The sequence below is a fragment of the Suillus discolor genome (assembly GCF_016758755.1).
Source record: "Suillus discolor strain FC423 chromosome Unknown F5147scaffold_153, whole genome shotgun sequence".
NCBI lineage: Eukaryota > Fungi > Basidiomycota > Agaricomycetes > Boletales > Suillaceae > Suillus > Suillus discolor.
The window spans coordinates 1-16,500 of NW_024541400.1; the positions used below are offsets into that span (position 1 = coordinate 1).

Genomic DNA, 16,500 nt, shown 5'->3' on the forward strand with positions numbered 1-16,500 from the left:
GCTGAACTCGTATGATTGGGTATGAGATGGTGCGGATGATGAGTAGGGTTGTGGATTAGCGGGAGGGGTAGGGGTAGGGGTGTTCCATGATGGAGGATGAGCGGAGGACTGACTGGAGGGATAGTAGGATGGTTGTCCATGGTTGTGAGAGGGTCCAGACGAGGCAGCTGGAGATGACTCGTAGTACGAATCACCATTTGGGCTAGCATATTGCTGCGGCTGCTGGGGTGGGTATTCATACCTAGACTGTGATTGTGAATATGGCGTGGGTGTAGGGTATGTGTTGGACGGTGGTGCTCCATACTGCGACTGAGGCCGTGATGATGAAGGGTATTGTTGGTGAGATGAAGACGGATGCTGGTATTGACTAGAAGTAGTTGGCTGACTGCTATATTGTCCAGCAGATGGATATGGTTCCTGGAAAGTGCTAGATGTCGCGCTCTGACCATCATAACCGGATGGATAAGCAGTGCGCTGCGGTGGAGACTCATACGCTGTTCGTGAGCTTTCGTATCCCCGCTGATCTGGTTGCTCATACGCTCCCCTTGAATTCTCGAACGGGGGTCGTTGATTGGGACCGCCTTCATAAGCAGACCGTGACGAATCAAACGAGGAAGTGCGCGAAGCCTCGTATGTTACTCTGCCTTGCGAGTTAAACACGGGAGCGGCTGGTGAAAAAGGTGCAGTCTGCGCAGGGGGATGCATAGTTTGCCGTTGAGAGACAGCGGAGGATGCAGGTGCAATGGATGGGGGTGCACTGCGGGAATTCTCAAACACGGCTGCTGCAGGCGGGGCTATCAGTTGCGCCCCAGGTGGCGGGGGTATGGAACCTCCCAGACGCGAGCTTTCATAGCTGGCGCCGCGAGGTGGTGGAATGGCTCCACCTGGAGGAGCAGACGGCGGAGGGTGAGTCGGCGCAGGAAGTTCGACGCCACCCGGTGCACTTGGAGCACCCAGCATCGGATCTAAACTCGTTGATGATGGCCATGCGGGTAGCCCCACTAGTGACCCGGTAGGAGTCTGCAAGTCTGGTGCACCATTGGAAGACACTGTGCCGTGCCGAGCACGTTTGGAATGACCGGAAGAAGTGACTGCCGAAACCGGGGTATCGTTTTCATCTTCTTCATTATTGTTGTTCTCGGTATCGATCGGAGTAGTGAGTGCAGCGATAGGACGCTTGCGAACACGAATGTCTTTGCGGATCCGGATCTTGATACCTTGATCGGCTAGCGAACATGAAAGAGGTGTGGACTCTGATGAATGCAGGTCAGTTATGCAACGAACAATCAGCCAAGAAGGAAGCGTTGAGGAATTAATTTGCATGATTAAACCTTACGCTCACCTTCCATACCAGGGAATTTCTTGGCAGTGTAAACATAGAATGGTGCAGAGTATATTGATTTACAGTGGCGGACGGTGTTGCTGAGGAGAAGTTAGGGATGTGAGTGGGTGGTTAGTCAGCGAACTCACCTGACGACTTCGAAGAGGCTAAGCTTCAAACGATAAGAACCCTCGGTTCTAACGCTTAAGTCGGGGAAAACGAAAAAGCCAGCATCCTCATTGCGATTTTCGGTATCTTTGAGGTGGTAGAGGGACGAGACAACTGAACCTGTCGTACACCGCGTTTTCCCATCCTGACAGCTAGCAATCAGAGAGAGATTATGATGACGACAATATACTGACTTTTAGCCAGTGTAGTTCGGTGTCGTCGTCAGGTTTTGCCAGACTTGCAAACATGAAGTAATAAGGGTTTTGAAGGAAGCTGTGGGCATAGCTTGGATCTGAATCATCGCCATCTAGGCGAGCTGGAGAAGGAGGTTGACGAGTTTGTGGGTCGATAACACGAAGTTGAATGATGGGAGGTGGGTCGATTGGACGTCGGTCAGCTAAGCGAGGATAAGCTTGTGTGAAAAGGAATAAAGGTAGCTGACGTACCTCCTACACCACACATACGGGCCTGTTTTGGCTCCTGCCTGACAGTAAGCTCATATTCCCTGTGCGGACGATTAAACATGTCAGTGAGGAGAAAGATGATATAGACAAGGGGGATAGAAGTAAGTTATCTGATACGAAGTTGAACGGTGATGGACGTTTAACTTTGATGCCCTTAGTAGTAGGCGGAACCGTAACATTGGAACGATCTTTTCCTGTGTGAAGTGGGAGCGCTGGAAGAGGACTTACAATCTGTCTCTCTCATGATAACCTCTGTCACGGTCAGCGTATCCATAGCCAGCTGTGATAGGATGGTAAGTGGCTGGGTCCATTATTGTCGAGCTCGTCGTCGTCAACGATGATGACGATGAGTATCTTGATAGGACCTTTGTAAAATCGATGGTCTATTGTTTTGCTGGCTGGGAACCACGTTCCAACCCAAACCTGGTTTATGACATGGCAACCCAACAACACGGGTCCCACACACGTGGCAATCAGTCCTAGATTCAGCTCCTTTCAGCTCTCACCAGCCCTGAACCCTGTCTACTTTCCGTTCCATCGGCCCTCATCGCGTCCTACAACAGTACAACGTCAAGCGATGGTAGGCAATTATAGCAGCTCATTTTACCTTTAGTCGAGAAAACAAACCTTATCATCATCGCGTTCTTGTAACTAACTTATACAACTGAACTTTATATCTTCAGGTCAACCCATATGGTTCGTCGATCTTCCCAGACCACACCTATGAATGCCCATGTGTTGCATCATTATCGGACCACGCAATTTCCCTGCAACGGATCACTTCTACCACGCGACACGAACCAAATCTCACCCCGACGATCAACTCGCATCTTGGCGAACCGTAGGTACTACGATATTCATTAAATTGACCTCGTTCCTGTCTCTCATGACCGACCTACTTTAGCCTACCAGTGCCCCACAGTAGCCCACAAGTCCTCACTTGTTCTCGATAAGTCCATGGACTCCGCGCTTGACATTGCGTGCTGTCATCTCAGAACTAGCGCCATATCCGCTCACATCCAGGTTTTCAACATTTCTATTCCTGCAGATGGGCCTTCAAAGGTAAGTCTAGAGCTGGCCAGGCCCCCTTCTAAACTTAACACGCTGCAGATAAGGATGAGCCTCCTCAGTGTACTAACATTCGTGGTCTATGTTTCTTCGTCTCCAAGGGCTATTAAATTTCGATGACAAGCGATCGTCTACAAGCTTCTCTGATACCTTGCTGTTTATTATTGATCGTTTCGTCGCAGGCCCATTTGATGACTGATCATATTGTCACGACGGCTTATCATGACCATATCTGTTCCATGGATATTCAAAGAAGCTTTGTGATTCTCGCGACCATCAGTCCCCATGAATGGTACGCTTCTCTTGGTCTCAGTGTTCTACGTGATCCATATAGTAAACATGGTCGTTCCTTCTCCATCGAGTAGGCAATCTTTGTCCGAGTCTGCATTACCCCTTCCCGACAGGTATTTTTGGCAGCCGTAAAGAAGCGACGCACGAAAATCCACCTTGGGACCAACAACCCGATTAGATTCCTCCATATCGTTGTTCAAGCTCAGCGCTCAGTAATCATGCTTCTTTTACCACTGCTTCGGATGTTTTGCAACAAACAAGGCAAGGTCAGTTGAGGTTCAAGGCGCGTGATATCTGGATTACGAGAAGATTCCGTTTGTTTACCAGGTCTGTTTAGGGGAGGCGACAATGCAGTACGAAAGTCATCCGACAATCACAGTGGGACACTAATTCTCTTTACTTACCTCTGAGTTAACTAGGCTGTCATCCTCATTGGTATACTACATACGCCGGACAATTCTATCCATTTTACGGAACTCAGGGATCTATAGCTAACATACGGACCGCACGGTGGGACAAGCTGGCATATTCGGAGCCCAGGGATCTATAGCTAACATACGGAACGCGCGGTGGGACATGCTGGCATATTCAATGTTCTCATGTGTGTAGTGGCCCGGACAATGAAGGGAAATAATTATTTCCTCGTAGGCTGAGTCATGTCAATTTGATGACACTATTACCATTTCTCCGAGTCCGGATCATGGGAGTAGCAATCAATGCACTGTGTCTCGGGAGGATAAACTGATTTCTCAGGTCATTTCAAGCAAAAGCTTTTCAGGGTTGCAGTACCTCGGAACATCAGCGCGTGAGATCGTGCTACAGAATGCTCAGAGCGCTCTGTAGCACTCTGTAATCATGTGTAATGAATTACGTTTCCCTGATGAACATCAGGGAGGCAAAGTACAGTAGCACAGGCCAACTATAACTCCAATTACATAGTGCGAGTGAAGACACGTCACGATTCCCTCAGGTACTCCAAAATTCAGACACCAGCAAACACACAAAATAATACACACAAGAAAGAATCAAGTACTAAGACTTCGCGTCCCATGGTTCATCCAATAATAAATCCACAGTGGGAAGTTTGCCCCGAAGACCGGCATTTCTCTGCACTAATGTTATATGATTGTAGTAGCTTGACGAATTGATCCAATGAATCGCGGTCCGCACGTTCTAGGAAGGTCGATTGCTTATCGTACTGCTGAATCCTATCATGGACTGTTCCGCTCATTGGTGAGCCGTGGTAGGACTTGACCGCAAGTTTGATGGCTCTACGAGACAGCTTCTGGTTTTCAGACACAAGATACAGCGTCTGCAACACAAGAGTCAAGTCGATCATGTATTTCATGAAGCGTTGGAGCGCCGAACGGCTGAGAAGAGACCTGTTGTTATTATCTCGATGAAGGATAAGAAGCAGGACGTACGACCGCTGATACACCTCGTAAACCCAGTTCGCAACCACAACACTCGCCACTATCGGCACTACGATGGGGGCGGCAGGTCCGGCCAAGGCAGACAGGATGCCCGCAATAGTACCCACAATGGAGAGCCCAAATGCACTGCGAACATGGGATGAGATGAAATCCATCCGTTCCATGAAAGACTGCCCTACAGGTTCTTGTTGGGATCAGCAGTGGGTCCAACGTCCAGCTCATCGACCATCTTCGTCATTATTGTCCTAAACTCTGGGCTACACAAGTGCTGCACGTGAACGGCGTCAGAATATGCGACAACGAATAAAGAAGAGAACCATTACACCATCAGGGTCTTGAAAGTTCCATACATTGACGATGTCAGTGTGAAGCACGTGCAAACAGTCCCACATTGAACGGTTCTTGAATGGTGCGCTTGATGCGAGCGCCTTCCAGTATTCTGAAAGACAGACATGAACGCTCAGATTATGTTCAGTATTTTTGAATACAAAATCGAGACAGACTTCTCTTGCCAACTCTGATACCGCGTAAATCGCAAGATAAGAATGAAGCAAGTAAGGCTCACTCTATTGATGCCTTTATTTTGAGACCAGGATCCACTCGCTGAGCGACGGACGTCATCACAGACGCGTCGGTCCCGATATGCTTACAAACGAGTTCTTCAGTGGTTCGGATCAAATTGGCCAGCGTCTCCTCGTGGTGGGTTCCCTTTGCTGCGCTCAAAATTATATTGAAAACGCAGATGACAATCACAGCAGTGACACCCACTGGAAACTGTAACATGCGGCATATCGGACCCTGCAAATTTCTCTAGGGGTGTAATGCAAACTTCCTTTAGCTTGTCTTTTGCGCTTTTCTTCGTGAGTTCCTGGACGGCCTCCTTGCTCAAATCCTTGGTGAAGGACTTGTCCAAAGTTCTTTCCATGCGGTCGAGGAGGGCGTCGTATTTGGTGAAAACGACAACAATGGGAACTTTGACATGCATTAGCTGTGATCTGGCCAGAACGGTAGCAATCCACCAACATACTTTCTCCTAGCTCTCCTTCGCGTTTCGATGTAAGAAATTGTTCCACGCCGGTCTCTAGTAAACGCCCGCCTGCGCGGGGTATTTCAAAGCAAAGCCTTGTATGTCGTCAGCTTGCCATACAAATGCACTAAGATGGAGGCCCCACCAAACAGCGTGCAGCTGATCTTTCAAATCAGGCATTGCTTTCCGACGGCCAATGAAATCTCGGACAATGTTGAGGTTGTCTTTTTCCCCTGGTTCAAAACCTTTGCTATCGTGAAGAATGAACCTGTCGTTCTGCGGTGAGATGAACTCCTGGTCGATGGTGGCCTCGCCTGGCTGTGCGTGCGAAGCGGTCTATTGACAGTATGAGTAGCTGGACGTTGTGTAGTGTCGTGGTCAACCCACCGCGTTTTGTACTCCAAATGCGTGGTTGATCAACGAAGACTTGCCAACACCGGTCTATTGGAAATATTGTGTCAACACCGGCCTGAGATCAGCGAAAACCTGGTACCTTGCCTATCACCAGAATTCGGAACCTTGAAAGCCCCTGACATCAACCTAAAGAACGGCACTTTACTATAATTCAGACTCACTGAGGACACTTCCGAAAGATTTCGTCAGTGGTAGGCCGGAGTTCCCGGGTTTCATCGGAAGAGAAAACCTGTTCGGTCTGCTAACATACCACTTAGATGGTTTCCGATGGGAGACATAGAGCCTTACTTCGGTTGTTGGATTTCCAGAAAGTTCGACGACCATCTTGATGTTATTATAAACCTTGTTGTATTCTGTGCACGCGAGGTTAAATCCGTGAGCGATCAAGGCGAGGACACGACTATTCTTTCACCTTGTCTTTCTCTTGCACCACACACACGGAACATATCTTCCGGTTCAAAAACAATGTCTTCATGCTCGGTCCTGAGCCCAAGCCATTTCTTGTACCGCACATGCAAGGAAAATGTATCTCCAAGAGAAAGTTTTCTATGATAAAACACAATAGCTCATCAGGTGGATACATTCGGTGGGGTTCAGTCCCTACATGGGTGGAGAAATCGTCTGTTGTAAGGCCTTTCCTGCCCCGTTTTTTATTGGCGTGGGCGACTTGCTAATTCGCACTTCAGCAGACTCTACATTCTTTTTCGAGTTGCTGAAATCGACGGTGACACCTATTGGATATATTCAGTGGGGTTACTTGGCGACAGGAATTGAGTACCATAAACGTGGAGAGGCCAGGAAACCGTTGAGGCGTGAGGAGTATTGGCCATACTGATTTGGGGGAAAAGTCGACTTCGAGCTAATGTAAATTTATATAGAGGCTGAGGGCAAGCCGTGAGTCAGTACTTCAGCTGCGAGGGAGTGAGGTACCCGCGTGCATGCCGAGCTCATGATGGTGCTGCGTGCAGTGGCATGCACCCTGCAGTCGTCATTAATTATAAAATAGAAGACATGTGGGTCACAAGAACATCATATGGCATAGCTGTTAAATCAGCCTGATAGACTCACTGGAATCCACCGGTACTACTGAGGATTCATAGTTGCAACTTGAAGTTCTCCTGGAAGCGGTTCGAGGATAACTTATGATCATGAGGAAACTGGCTGTCTTCCTCGCAATATGACTGCTAAGTATGGGAGACTTGCGCAAACTCATGGCGCGGCAAGGACTCGGAGGGCACAAAAGCTTACCCACCTTCGAGTTGGGATTTTGGTTTGAGCATAGCTAATTTCAAATATGGATCTTTGATTTGCTTACATAAGGGCCAACACAGAAATTCCGAGGCTTGGCAAGGTATGTACACCTGAGCTAACATACATCTATACTGCCCATTGCCCACTGAATCTGGCAGCGCTTCGGGTTGCGTATTTGCCGGTTCACACTGCACACTGCAATGATCATAAGGGTACACCAACACTTCTCTGTCACATCTACTACTAGTACGTTTTCCCGTGGACCCTTCAAAGATAGAGAGAGAATTAATTGGTTGCTTGTAAATGGTCGAGGGCGTACCAAATATGTATGCATGGAGGCTTGGAGCGACCATGCCGTGACTGATTCGAATTGAATGATAGGAGAAGGAAGCACGGTTAGTTAGCGCTCATGCTTCTTTAGAGACCAGCTGTTAGGTGCTGCTACCCTTCAGGCATAGACCCTGTGACCCGTGATCGAGATACCGACCGCCTCGAAGTATGGCTAGCACTCAGGCGCTTGTACGTTCTCCGCCTTGCCCACTCTTACAGATCCTTGTGACCCAACACAGATATTCCGTCGCTTCCAAATGATCAAAGCCACATTGACCTCTGACTCCTCGTGTAGTCCTCAGGCCTCATGTTGTATGCAGCTGCGTAATACGTATACCCATCTAGAATCAGGAGAGACTCGATAAACGACATGCATCGAGCTCTACCGTGCCGCATCGTTTCTGAGACCCTTCAGCATACAGTTGCACTGATCTGCATTTCAGGGATCCTGAATTTATCTCGCAACGTACTTTTGCTCGTGATTCCCCTGCGGCGCTTGCGGCGACATACAAAATATTTTGCGAGCCTGCAATGGATGCGCTCTGGTCTACGGTCATACCGTGTGGTTTACCACCACTGGAACGAAGCTACATCGATCCTCAACACTAAAAGGTCAGTGGAGACCATCGCACTGTTCATTATTTTCTTTCATTAGCTCACAAAGTATCTAAATCCAGTGCACCATGGCCTGTTCAAAAGGCATCGAACGATTGTCTGTGCATGAGGCCAAGTTTTTATGGACTTGTTACAATACCTCGGCACGTTGGAGGCTCGAGTAAAATCTAGCAGTACTAAGTACATCACGTCAATAAAACACAATAAAGCATAGGTTACATTGTTACGATCGGGTATAAATCCAGTTGTATAGTACAAGCGAGCACTCTGTAATCGCGTCAACACTCGAACACCGCCCACACCCAAAACCATCCAAGAAAGAAACAATCGAGTGCTACGACTTCTCGATTTACCATGCTTCGTCTGGTAACAAATAAATATTTGTCTGAAGGTTGGACATTTGTGCTGCAAGTTCGGTGATTTGTGCCCCATCGATCTTGTAAAATTGCATCATCTCTTCGATTTTATCCAAGGTATCGTTATTCGCGTGTTCTAAGACAGCCAATCCCCCAACATAATCCTGAATCCGAATAAGAACATCATCGCTAATTGGAGAGGCGACGTAGGATTTGACTGCGAGCTTGATGGCCTTACGAGTGAGTTCCTGGCTTTTTGACACGATAAAAAGTGTCTGCAACACAAGTGTCAAGTGCATGATGTAGGCCATGAAGCGCTGAAGCACCACGTGGCTGAGAAAGAAGTGTCGATATCCTCTCACACACGAAAAAAATAGTGGGACGTACGACATTTTGTATACTTCGTGAACCCATACAGCGAGCACGGCGCCTGCTGCGATTGGTACTACGATGGGAGCCGCAGGTCCCGCTAATGCAGACACGATGCCCGCAATAGTGCCAACCATGGATAACCCAAATTTCCTGTAAACATTCAATGAGATAAAATTTATCTGTCACATAAAACCGTGATAGGATTAGCTGTAGATCCAGCTTGTATCTTATCGACCATTTCCATCATCAAATCCTTGAACTCTTGGCTGTGCAAGTACTATGCGCAAATCACGTTAGGGCGGATGCAACGACGACAAATAAGATAGCCATCACATGATGAGGGTCACGGAAGTTCCACACATTGACGATGTCAGTATGAAGCACGAGTAGACAATCCTGCATCTGGTGGTTCCTGAACATTGGGCATGATGTAAGCGCCTTCCAGTATCCTGCAAGACATTGAGATTTAGACTGTATTCAGTGATTATGAACGCGAAACTGGGACAAACTTTGCTTGCCAATCCTGACATTGCGTAAATCACCAGATAAGAATGAGGCAAGCAAGACTTACTTAATTAATGCATCTATTTTGAGTCCAGGATGCACTCGCTGAGCGACCGAGGTCATCACCGCGGCCTCGGGTGCAAGATGCTGATTGACACAACTTTCAGTTATTTCAATCAGATGGGTGAGTGCGGCTGCAATATTACACTTTAGAAGCACGCATAAACCTGTCAGAGTATTGGTACCCACTGGAGATCGTGGCGTGGGGGATATCAGACCCTGAAAATTCCTCTAGAGGTCCGATGCAGGTATCCTGCACCTCTGCTTTTGCTTTGCTCTTGACCAGTTCTTCGAAAGCTTTATCGCTCAATTCATCGAGAGAAGCTTCATCTACAGTTCGCTCCACGCGTTCGATGAGCATATCGTATTTAGTAAGGACGACGATAACGGGAACTTGGACAAAGTGTGAGCCCCAACGTAGCAGAGAGGTAGTTATCGATTCACTTACCGTCCCCCAGGCTTCCATCACGTTTAGATTTCAAGAAATCCTCCGTTCCTGTCTCTAGTGAACGTCCGCCTGCATGGGGTATCTGAAAGCAAAGCCTTCCATGTATTTGGTTAGTCTACCATAACGGAATGGTCGAGATGGAAACCTCACCAAACAGCATGCAGCTGATCTTTCAAATCCGGCATGTTCCTCCGACGTTCGATAAATTTTTGGATTATTGTGAGGTTTTCTACTTCCCCTGGTTCGAAACCTTTGCTATCGTGGAGAACGAACCTGTCGTTCTCAGGTGAGGTGAACTCCTTGTCGATGATAGCCTCGCCTGGCTTATCGTGCTCGACGATCTATTGACAGTATCAGTATCTATGCTCGTTGAAGTGTCGTTGCTCACTTGTTGTTCGCCTACTCCAAATACGTGGTCGATCAGGGATGACTTGCCAACACCTACCTATTAAAAGCATGTCGTCAACACTGGCCCGAGATCGGAGGAAGTCAGATACCTTTCCTATTACCAGAATTCGAAACCTTGAGAGCGTCAGCCTCAACGCCAGTGCCTCATGATCACCCTGACTCACCGAGGACACTTCTCAAATATGGCGGAAGTGGTAGGTAGGAGCCCAGAACTTTGGCCGGAAGAGGCAACCTGTTGAACCTGCTAATCTACGACTTAGATGGTTTCAATGCCAGACGTGGATCCTTACTTTAGTTGAAGTATTGCCGGGAAGGTCGACGACGATCCGGATTTTTATTATACAACTTGATGTATTCTACAGATGTGAAGTTGAGTTCGTGTGAGGTGAGAGTGCTATGATTATTATTTTACCTGGTTCAGCAGATACCTGGAAAATGTCCTCTGGGTCGAGAGTAACGTTTTTGGTCTTCGTCCGAAAACATTTCTTGTACTGCATATGTAAGGAAAATATATCCCCGCGAGAAAACATTCTAAAGCAAAAGACACCAAAGTAACTCAGGTAAGAATATAAGTTAGGGTCGAGTGCTTAAAAGTTACATGGGTGGAGAAAACGTCTCGCGTAAACTCTTTCCTTCTTCGCGTTTAATTGGCGAATTGAACTTGCCAATCCGTACTTCAGCAGACTTTACATTCGTTTTCGACTTGCTGAAATCGACGGTGATACCTGTTGGATATATTCAGCGGGGTTGATTATAGTACTTGACGACAAGATTTGAGTACCATAGATGGGGAGAGGCTGAGGAGCATTAGCCATGGGGGTCGGACTTGATTTATGGAAGAGTTCTCCTCTGAGCTAGGTTAACGGCACACCCTGTTTATTCTAAAGTAGAAAACACGTGGATCACAAGAACGGTGGGATAAGAAAGCTACAGCAGGAACTGTGCATGCATGATGCATGTGCATGATGTGGTGCTCTACTACGTAAGTCCCGAGCTGTTCTGGCTGTCGAACTTTCAATTTCCGCAATCATACAGATACTTCGGCTCCCCATGTAACGTAATATTACTTCATCACGCTTCCGAGCGCCTGAGACGTACATAGCCGGGATATGCCATGTATACTAAGATCTATAGTCTCGTAGTCACAAAGTGGTGGACACTGCAAGCCGCTTACATAAGCTTCAATAAACTGCCTCAACTTAAGGCGACACGCAGCTAGTGATGTGCGGGCCCAGCTCAGCCTGAAAGCCCCAGCTTAGGCCCGGCTTTGGGGGGCTTGGGCTTTGCAAAAGTTCAGGCCAAGCCATGAGCCCAAGCCAGGCCAAAGCCGTGGCTCGGCTTGGGCTCAATGACGGCTTTCAAGAACAAAATGATCTAAAATTCAATCTAAGCATATTTGTAACGGTGAGCAATCAATGACATGCACATACCAATGTAAATTGGTACTCTGAGTCGCGCGTGAATTCACCCAGGTTGAGAAGCTCCACCACGCCATTCCCAACACCACGAACACCATGCGCAAACGCCCAGCGCATGTCAGCAACTGCTGATATAGCTCAAACGAGTGCAGATGACAGACACGAGTAGGAGGAGGGAAGAGGATGAGGAGATCTCATGAAGGGTGAACATAAGCACCCATTGACCCCTGCAACATGAATCATTATTTAAATATCGTCAACAAAAATATAAACGCACATATGGTTTGGATGAGACTGCACAGTGCATGAAGATTCTCGGCGTTCTCTAAGTCCTCTGCCAGCTTGAAGATCATCTTCGCAATACATGCCTGCTAAAAGCTTAGTGGTCCATCGTGAGGAATTTGATGATCTGATGATGGACCTTGTGCAGAATATACTCGTATATGTTGGTGACAAGCTTGAGGCTCTTGAACGGAACACAAACACCATGGAGTACGATGAGGACAGTGATACAGATGGGAGTGTTGAGACATCGACTTCTTCTGAGAGCTGCCATGTGGCTAGCGATGATTGTTCCAAGCACTCATAGATGCGAACGTGATTATCAGAAGAGACAGTTGCCTTGCAGAGGTTTTCATAAATTTTTAAATGAGACGAATGTTACGGTACATTTATTCTCCTCGCTTCTCCTTTGTTACTGGACAATGGTCCTTTGTCACGTCTGTTACTGAACGACTGATTACTTTCCAGACTCTTACTCATATCATCACTAAGCTTACTTTCCGTGCCAGTAACCATCACTATGTCTAGCCGTTATCTCTTATCAAGCGGGCTGTCCGCGCCATGGTTACTATCTCTTCTCTTATTGTCTACCAAGCGGGCTGTCTGCCTTCTATCTTGATACACATTTACAAGCTCCGCTTGAACTCTCGCTATATAGACACATAGCGTACCACTTGTATTCTTCACTTTAATCTACTGGGTTTTACCTGGAACAAGTCCTTTAGCAAGGTCCCCAACCTTGCTATCTAAGAACCATTATTCTAAGGAAGTCGCCAACACTTGCCTTAGCCAGAAACCTTCGACCTCTCATTCGAGAGAAGAACCACGTCTGTCTCGCCGAATCTCAGTCCACTCGAACTAAGACAGCTCGACCTATCCCAGTCATAACAACGAATGCCTGACATACCAACTTCAACCCAAAATGATGAGGGGCAAATTCGACCGTGCGGACAGTGCCTCTTGCATCAACCAATACACCCATCTTGAGGAACCACATGAAGCAGCCTGAGGAGACCTCTGTTGGATTCTGGGCAAAAGCTGCAGCCTGAGCCGCTGGCTCAGGCTTCTCAACACCTCAAGCCGGGCCCTGGGCCATGGTCAGGCCCTGACTTGGGCCCGGCTCGGCTCGGCCTAATCAGGCTCGGCTTTGGCCGGCCCACAGCCTGAAGCCGGGCTGTGCACATCACTACACGCGGCGGCAGCCCTTCGATACATTGAGGTGCTAAGGGTGCAATTTGCTACAGGAAATTAAACATATTTCTCTTGGTGCCCCTGCAGTGAGCTTCTTCGCAGTATCCATAGCGCTGAAATTTAATTTCTCAACAAAAGCAAATTGGGCCAGCAAGTCTTTGTATACATATGTTGGTACTCAGCCTATCTATGGATCTGAAGATTCTGAACCTCTAACAGAGTCACTCCAAGGGGGTGCTCGGATCTACATTTCCAGTATGCCCTTGTCTTCAAGTTCTCCTTGAAGTCCCCGAAGACTTACTTGTCTAGGGCAATCAAAAATTTCAACGACACAATGATGTGTCTGTATCTAGGTATTTGCCATGTTCGTAATAGAGTGACAGTGTTTCTGATTATATTCATAGTCCAGGCTGTGTCAATGGCATGCATGCGGCTAGGGTCAAGTGTATAATATTTCTATGTAAGTGAACACGAAATCCATGCTGTCTGCAGCATGGATTTTGCATCCACCTCCCCTCTAACGGTATCTGATGGTCACTCCAAATTTATGCACTACACAGTCATCATCATTGGTCAGATTTTTATCCTGGCATTTGGATATGGCTTCCTTGGTGCTGTTGCTTATTATGTGTGACAATACCTTGGCACATTGGAGGCTCAAGTAAAATCTAGTAGTAAGTACATTACGTTAATAGAACACAGTAGAGCACAGGTTACATTGTTATGATCGGGTATAAATCCAGTTGTATAGTACAAGCAAGCACCATCTGCAATCGCTTCAGCACTCAGACATCACCCACGCACAGAACCATCCACAAAAGAGACAATTGAATGCTACGACTTCTGAATTTACCATGGTTTGTCCGACGACAAATCTACATGAAAAGTCTCTGCTTGAAGATGGGACATTTGTGTTGCATCGATCTTGTAAAATTGCATCATCTCTTTGATTTTATCCAAGGTATCGCCATTCGTGCATTCCAGGATTGTCAATGGCCTGACATAATCCTGAATTCGAGTAAGAACCTCCTTGTTCATGGGAGAGGTGAGGTAGGATTTGACTGCGAGCTTAATGGCCCTACAAGTAAGTTCCTGGCTTTCTGACACGATGAAAAGTGTCTGCAACACGAGTGTTAAATGGATTATGTAGGACATGAAGTGCTGAAGCACCGCATGGCTAACAAAGAAGTGTTCATAGTATCCCTTCGCACACGAAAAAATAGTGGTGCGTATGACATTTTGTATACCTTCGTGAACCCATACGACGAGTACGGCACCTACTGCGATTGGTACTACGATGGGAGTCACAGGTCCCGCCAAGGCGGACACAACACCTGCAATAGTGCCCACCATGGATAACCCAAATGTCCTGTAAACATTCAATGAGATAAGAATGATCTGTAACGCAAAAGACCAGGCCTACATGGTCTTGGTGGGATCAGCTGTAGGTCCAGCTTGTATCGTATTGAGCATTCCCATCATCAATTCCCTGAACTCTTCGGCTGTGCAAGTACTACGCACAAGTCACGTTAGGGCGGATGCAACGACGACAAATAAGATAGTCATCACATCATGAGGGTCACGGAAGTTCTACACATTGAAGATGTCAGTATGAAGCACATGTAGACAATCTTGCATCTGGTAGTTCTTGAACATTGGGCATGATGCAAGCGCCTTCCAATATCCTGCAAGACATAAATATTGAGATCGTATCCAGTAATTATAAACACGAAACTGGGACAAACTTTGCTTGCCAACCCTGACACTGTGTAAATCACCAGATAAGAATGAGGCGAGCAAGACTCACATGATTAATGCCTCTGTTTTGAGTCCAGGATGCACTCACTGAGCGACGGAGGACATCACCGTGGCTTCGGGCACAAGATGCTCATTGACACAGCTTTCAGTTATTTGGATGAGGTTGGTGAGCGTCTCCTTGTAGCCTTTTGTGGCTGCAATATTACACTTCAGACTCACGCATGAACCTGTCAGAGTATTGGTACACACTAGAGATCATGACATGGGGAATACCAGGCCCTGCAAATTCCTGTAGAGGTCCGATGCAGGTATCCTGCAGCTCCGCTTCTGTTTTGTTCTTCACGAGTTCCTCGAACTCTTCATCGAGAGAGAGGCTTCGTCTAGAGTTCGTTCCATGTGATCGATAAGCATATCATATTTAGTAAGGACAATGATAATGGGAACTTTGACAAAGTGTGAACTCCGACGTAGCAGAGAGATAGCTATCGATTCACTTACCATTTCCCAGTGTTTCACTACGTTTCGATTGCAGGAAATCCTCCGCTCCCATCTCTAGTAAATGTCCGCCTGCACGAGGTATCTCAAAGCAAAGCCTTGCATGTATTTGGTCAGTCTACCATAACGGAATGGTCGAGATAGAATACCCACCAAACAGCGTGCAGCTGGTCTTTCAAATCAGGCATTACTCTCCGACGGCCAATAAATCTCAGACAATTTTGAGGTTGTCTTGTTCCCCTGGTTCAAAACCCTTGCTGTCGTGCCTGTCATTCTGAGATGAGATGAACTCCTTATCGATGCTGGCCTTGCCTGGCTTATCATGGGTGACAATCTATCGACATTATGAGTAACTGTGCTCGTTGAAGCATTGCATTTGGCCCACCATTTTGTCCACTCCAAATACGTGGTGATGACTTGCCTACGCCGGTCTATTAAAAGCACGTCGTCAACAATGGCCTGAGATCGGAGAAAGCCGACTGCCAGATAACGAGGAAAATTGTCATCTGGGTCAAAAGTAGTGTCTTTGGTCTTCATCCCAAAAGATTCCTTGTACTGTATACGTAGGGAAAATGGATCTTCATAGGAAGTCACCCTGAGGCAAAAAAAGACACAGAAGCGACCCAGGTGAGAACAAGTGTCGGGGTCGAGAACTTGAAAGTTACATGGGTGAATCAAACATGCGTCGCAAACTCTTTCCTGCTTCGCACTCAAATTCAATTGGCGGATGCTTGCTGGTCTGTACTTCAGCAGACTCTATAGTTTTCGACCAATTGGTGAAATCGACAGTGATATCTGTTGGATATATTCAGCGGGTTTGATGACA

General features: G+C 47.1%; 4 protein-coding genes across 4 annotated transcripts; all 4 read right to left on the reverse strand.

Annotated features, from left to right (window-relative positions):
- Nucleotides 1-55: 55 nt before the first annotated feature.
- On the reverse strand, nucleotides 56-2,014 carry F5147DRAFT_781775 (velvet factor-domain-containing protein; the record flags this gene model as incomplete). Its single annotated transcript, XM_041442691.1, has 6 exons — nucleotides 56-108; nucleotides 195-1,253; nucleotides 1,343-1,422; nucleotides 1,471-1,634; nucleotides 1,684-1,886; nucleotides 1,936-2,014. 6 exons carry the CDS (start codon nucleotides 2,012-2,014, stop codon nucleotides 56-58), a joined length of 1,638 nt encoding a protein of 545 aa, XP_041284818.1.
- A 2,094-nt stretch (nucleotides 2,015-4,108) lies between these two features.
- On the reverse strand, nucleotides 4,109-6,931 carry F5147DRAFT_82530 (uncharacterized protein). Its single transcript, XM_041443772.1, has 14 exons — nucleotides 6,599-6,931; nucleotides 6,475-6,539; nucleotides 6,348-6,427; nucleotides 6,266-6,290; nucleotides 6,160-6,213; nucleotides 5,918-6,108; nucleotides 5,773-5,867; nucleotides 5,514-5,717; nucleotides 5,311-5,458; nucleotides 5,249-5,262; nucleotides 5,069-5,184; nucleotides 4,925-5,013; nucleotides 4,737-4,871; nucleotides 4,109-4,682 (listed from the first exon to the last, which is right to left on the reverse strand). The coding sequence occupies exons 1-14, from the start codon at nucleotides 6,630-6,632 to the stop codon at nucleotides 4,367-4,369; spliced, it is 1,566 nt and encodes a 521-aa protein (XP_041284819.1). The 5' UTR covers nucleotides 6,633-6,931; the 3' UTR covers nucleotides 4,109-4,366.
- A 1,593-nt stretch (nucleotides 6,932-8,524) lies between these two features.
- F5147DRAFT_729548 (uncharacterized protein) lies at nucleotides 8,525-10,463 on the reverse strand. The gene is made up of 8 exons (XM_041439365.1): nucleotides 10,273-10,463; nucleotides 10,123-10,217; nucleotides 9,864-10,067; nucleotides 9,682-9,808; nucleotides 9,620-9,623; nucleotides 9,444-9,548; nucleotides 9,297-9,387; nucleotides 8,525-9,207 (listed from the first exon to the last, which is right to left on the reverse strand). Exons 1-8 carry the CDS (start codon nucleotides 10,305-10,307, stop codon nucleotides 8,732-8,734), a joined length of 1,137 nt encoding a protein of 378 aa, XP_041284820.1. The 5' UTR covers nucleotides 10,308-10,463; the 3' UTR covers nucleotides 8,525-8,731.
- A 3,807-nt stretch (nucleotides 10,464-14,270) lies between these two features.
- On the reverse strand, nucleotides 14,271-15,862 carry F5147DRAFT_792342 (uncharacterized protein; the record flags this gene model as incomplete). Its single annotated transcript, XM_041443095.1, has 6 exons — nucleotides 14,271-14,790; nucleotides 14,845-14,934; nucleotides 15,268-15,373; nucleotides 15,429-15,536; nucleotides 15,678-15,772; nucleotides 15,828-15,862. The coding sequence occupies 6 exons, from the start codon at nucleotides 15,860-15,862 to the stop codon at nucleotides 14,271-14,273; spliced, it is 954 nt and encodes a 317-aa protein (XP_041284821.1).
- Between the last annotated feature and the right edge of the window lie 638 nt (nucleotides 15,863-16,500).

Excerpts from the sequence above, each read along its gene's own strand:
- F5147DRAFT_82530 (XM_041443772.1), bottom strand. The coding sequence starts at position 6,632 with ATGTTCCGTGTGTGTGGTGCAAGAGAAAGACAAG. Across the intron at positions 6,291-6,347 it reads ATCTTTCGGAAGTGTCCTCA|GTTCCGAATTCTGGTGATAG; the intron begins GTGAGTCTGAAT and ends GGGGCTTTCAAG. Across the intron at positions 4,872-4,924 it reads GCTGATCCCAACAAGAACCT|TGCATTTGGGCTCTCCATTG; the intron begins GTAGGGCAGTCT and ends CCATGTTCGCAG.
- F5147DRAFT_729548 (XM_041439365.1), bottom strand. The coding sequence starts at position 10,307 with ATGCCGGATTTGAAAGATCAGCTGCATGCTGTTTG. Across the intron at positions 9,809-9,863 it reads CCCCCACGCCACGATCTCCA|CCGCACTCACCCATCTGATT; the intron begins GTGGGTACCAAT and ends GTAATATTGCAG. Across the intron at positions 9,208-9,296 it reads TAATCCTATCACGGTTTTAT|CGGGACCTGCGGCTCCCATC; the intron begins GTGACAGATAAA and ends TGTCTGCATTAG.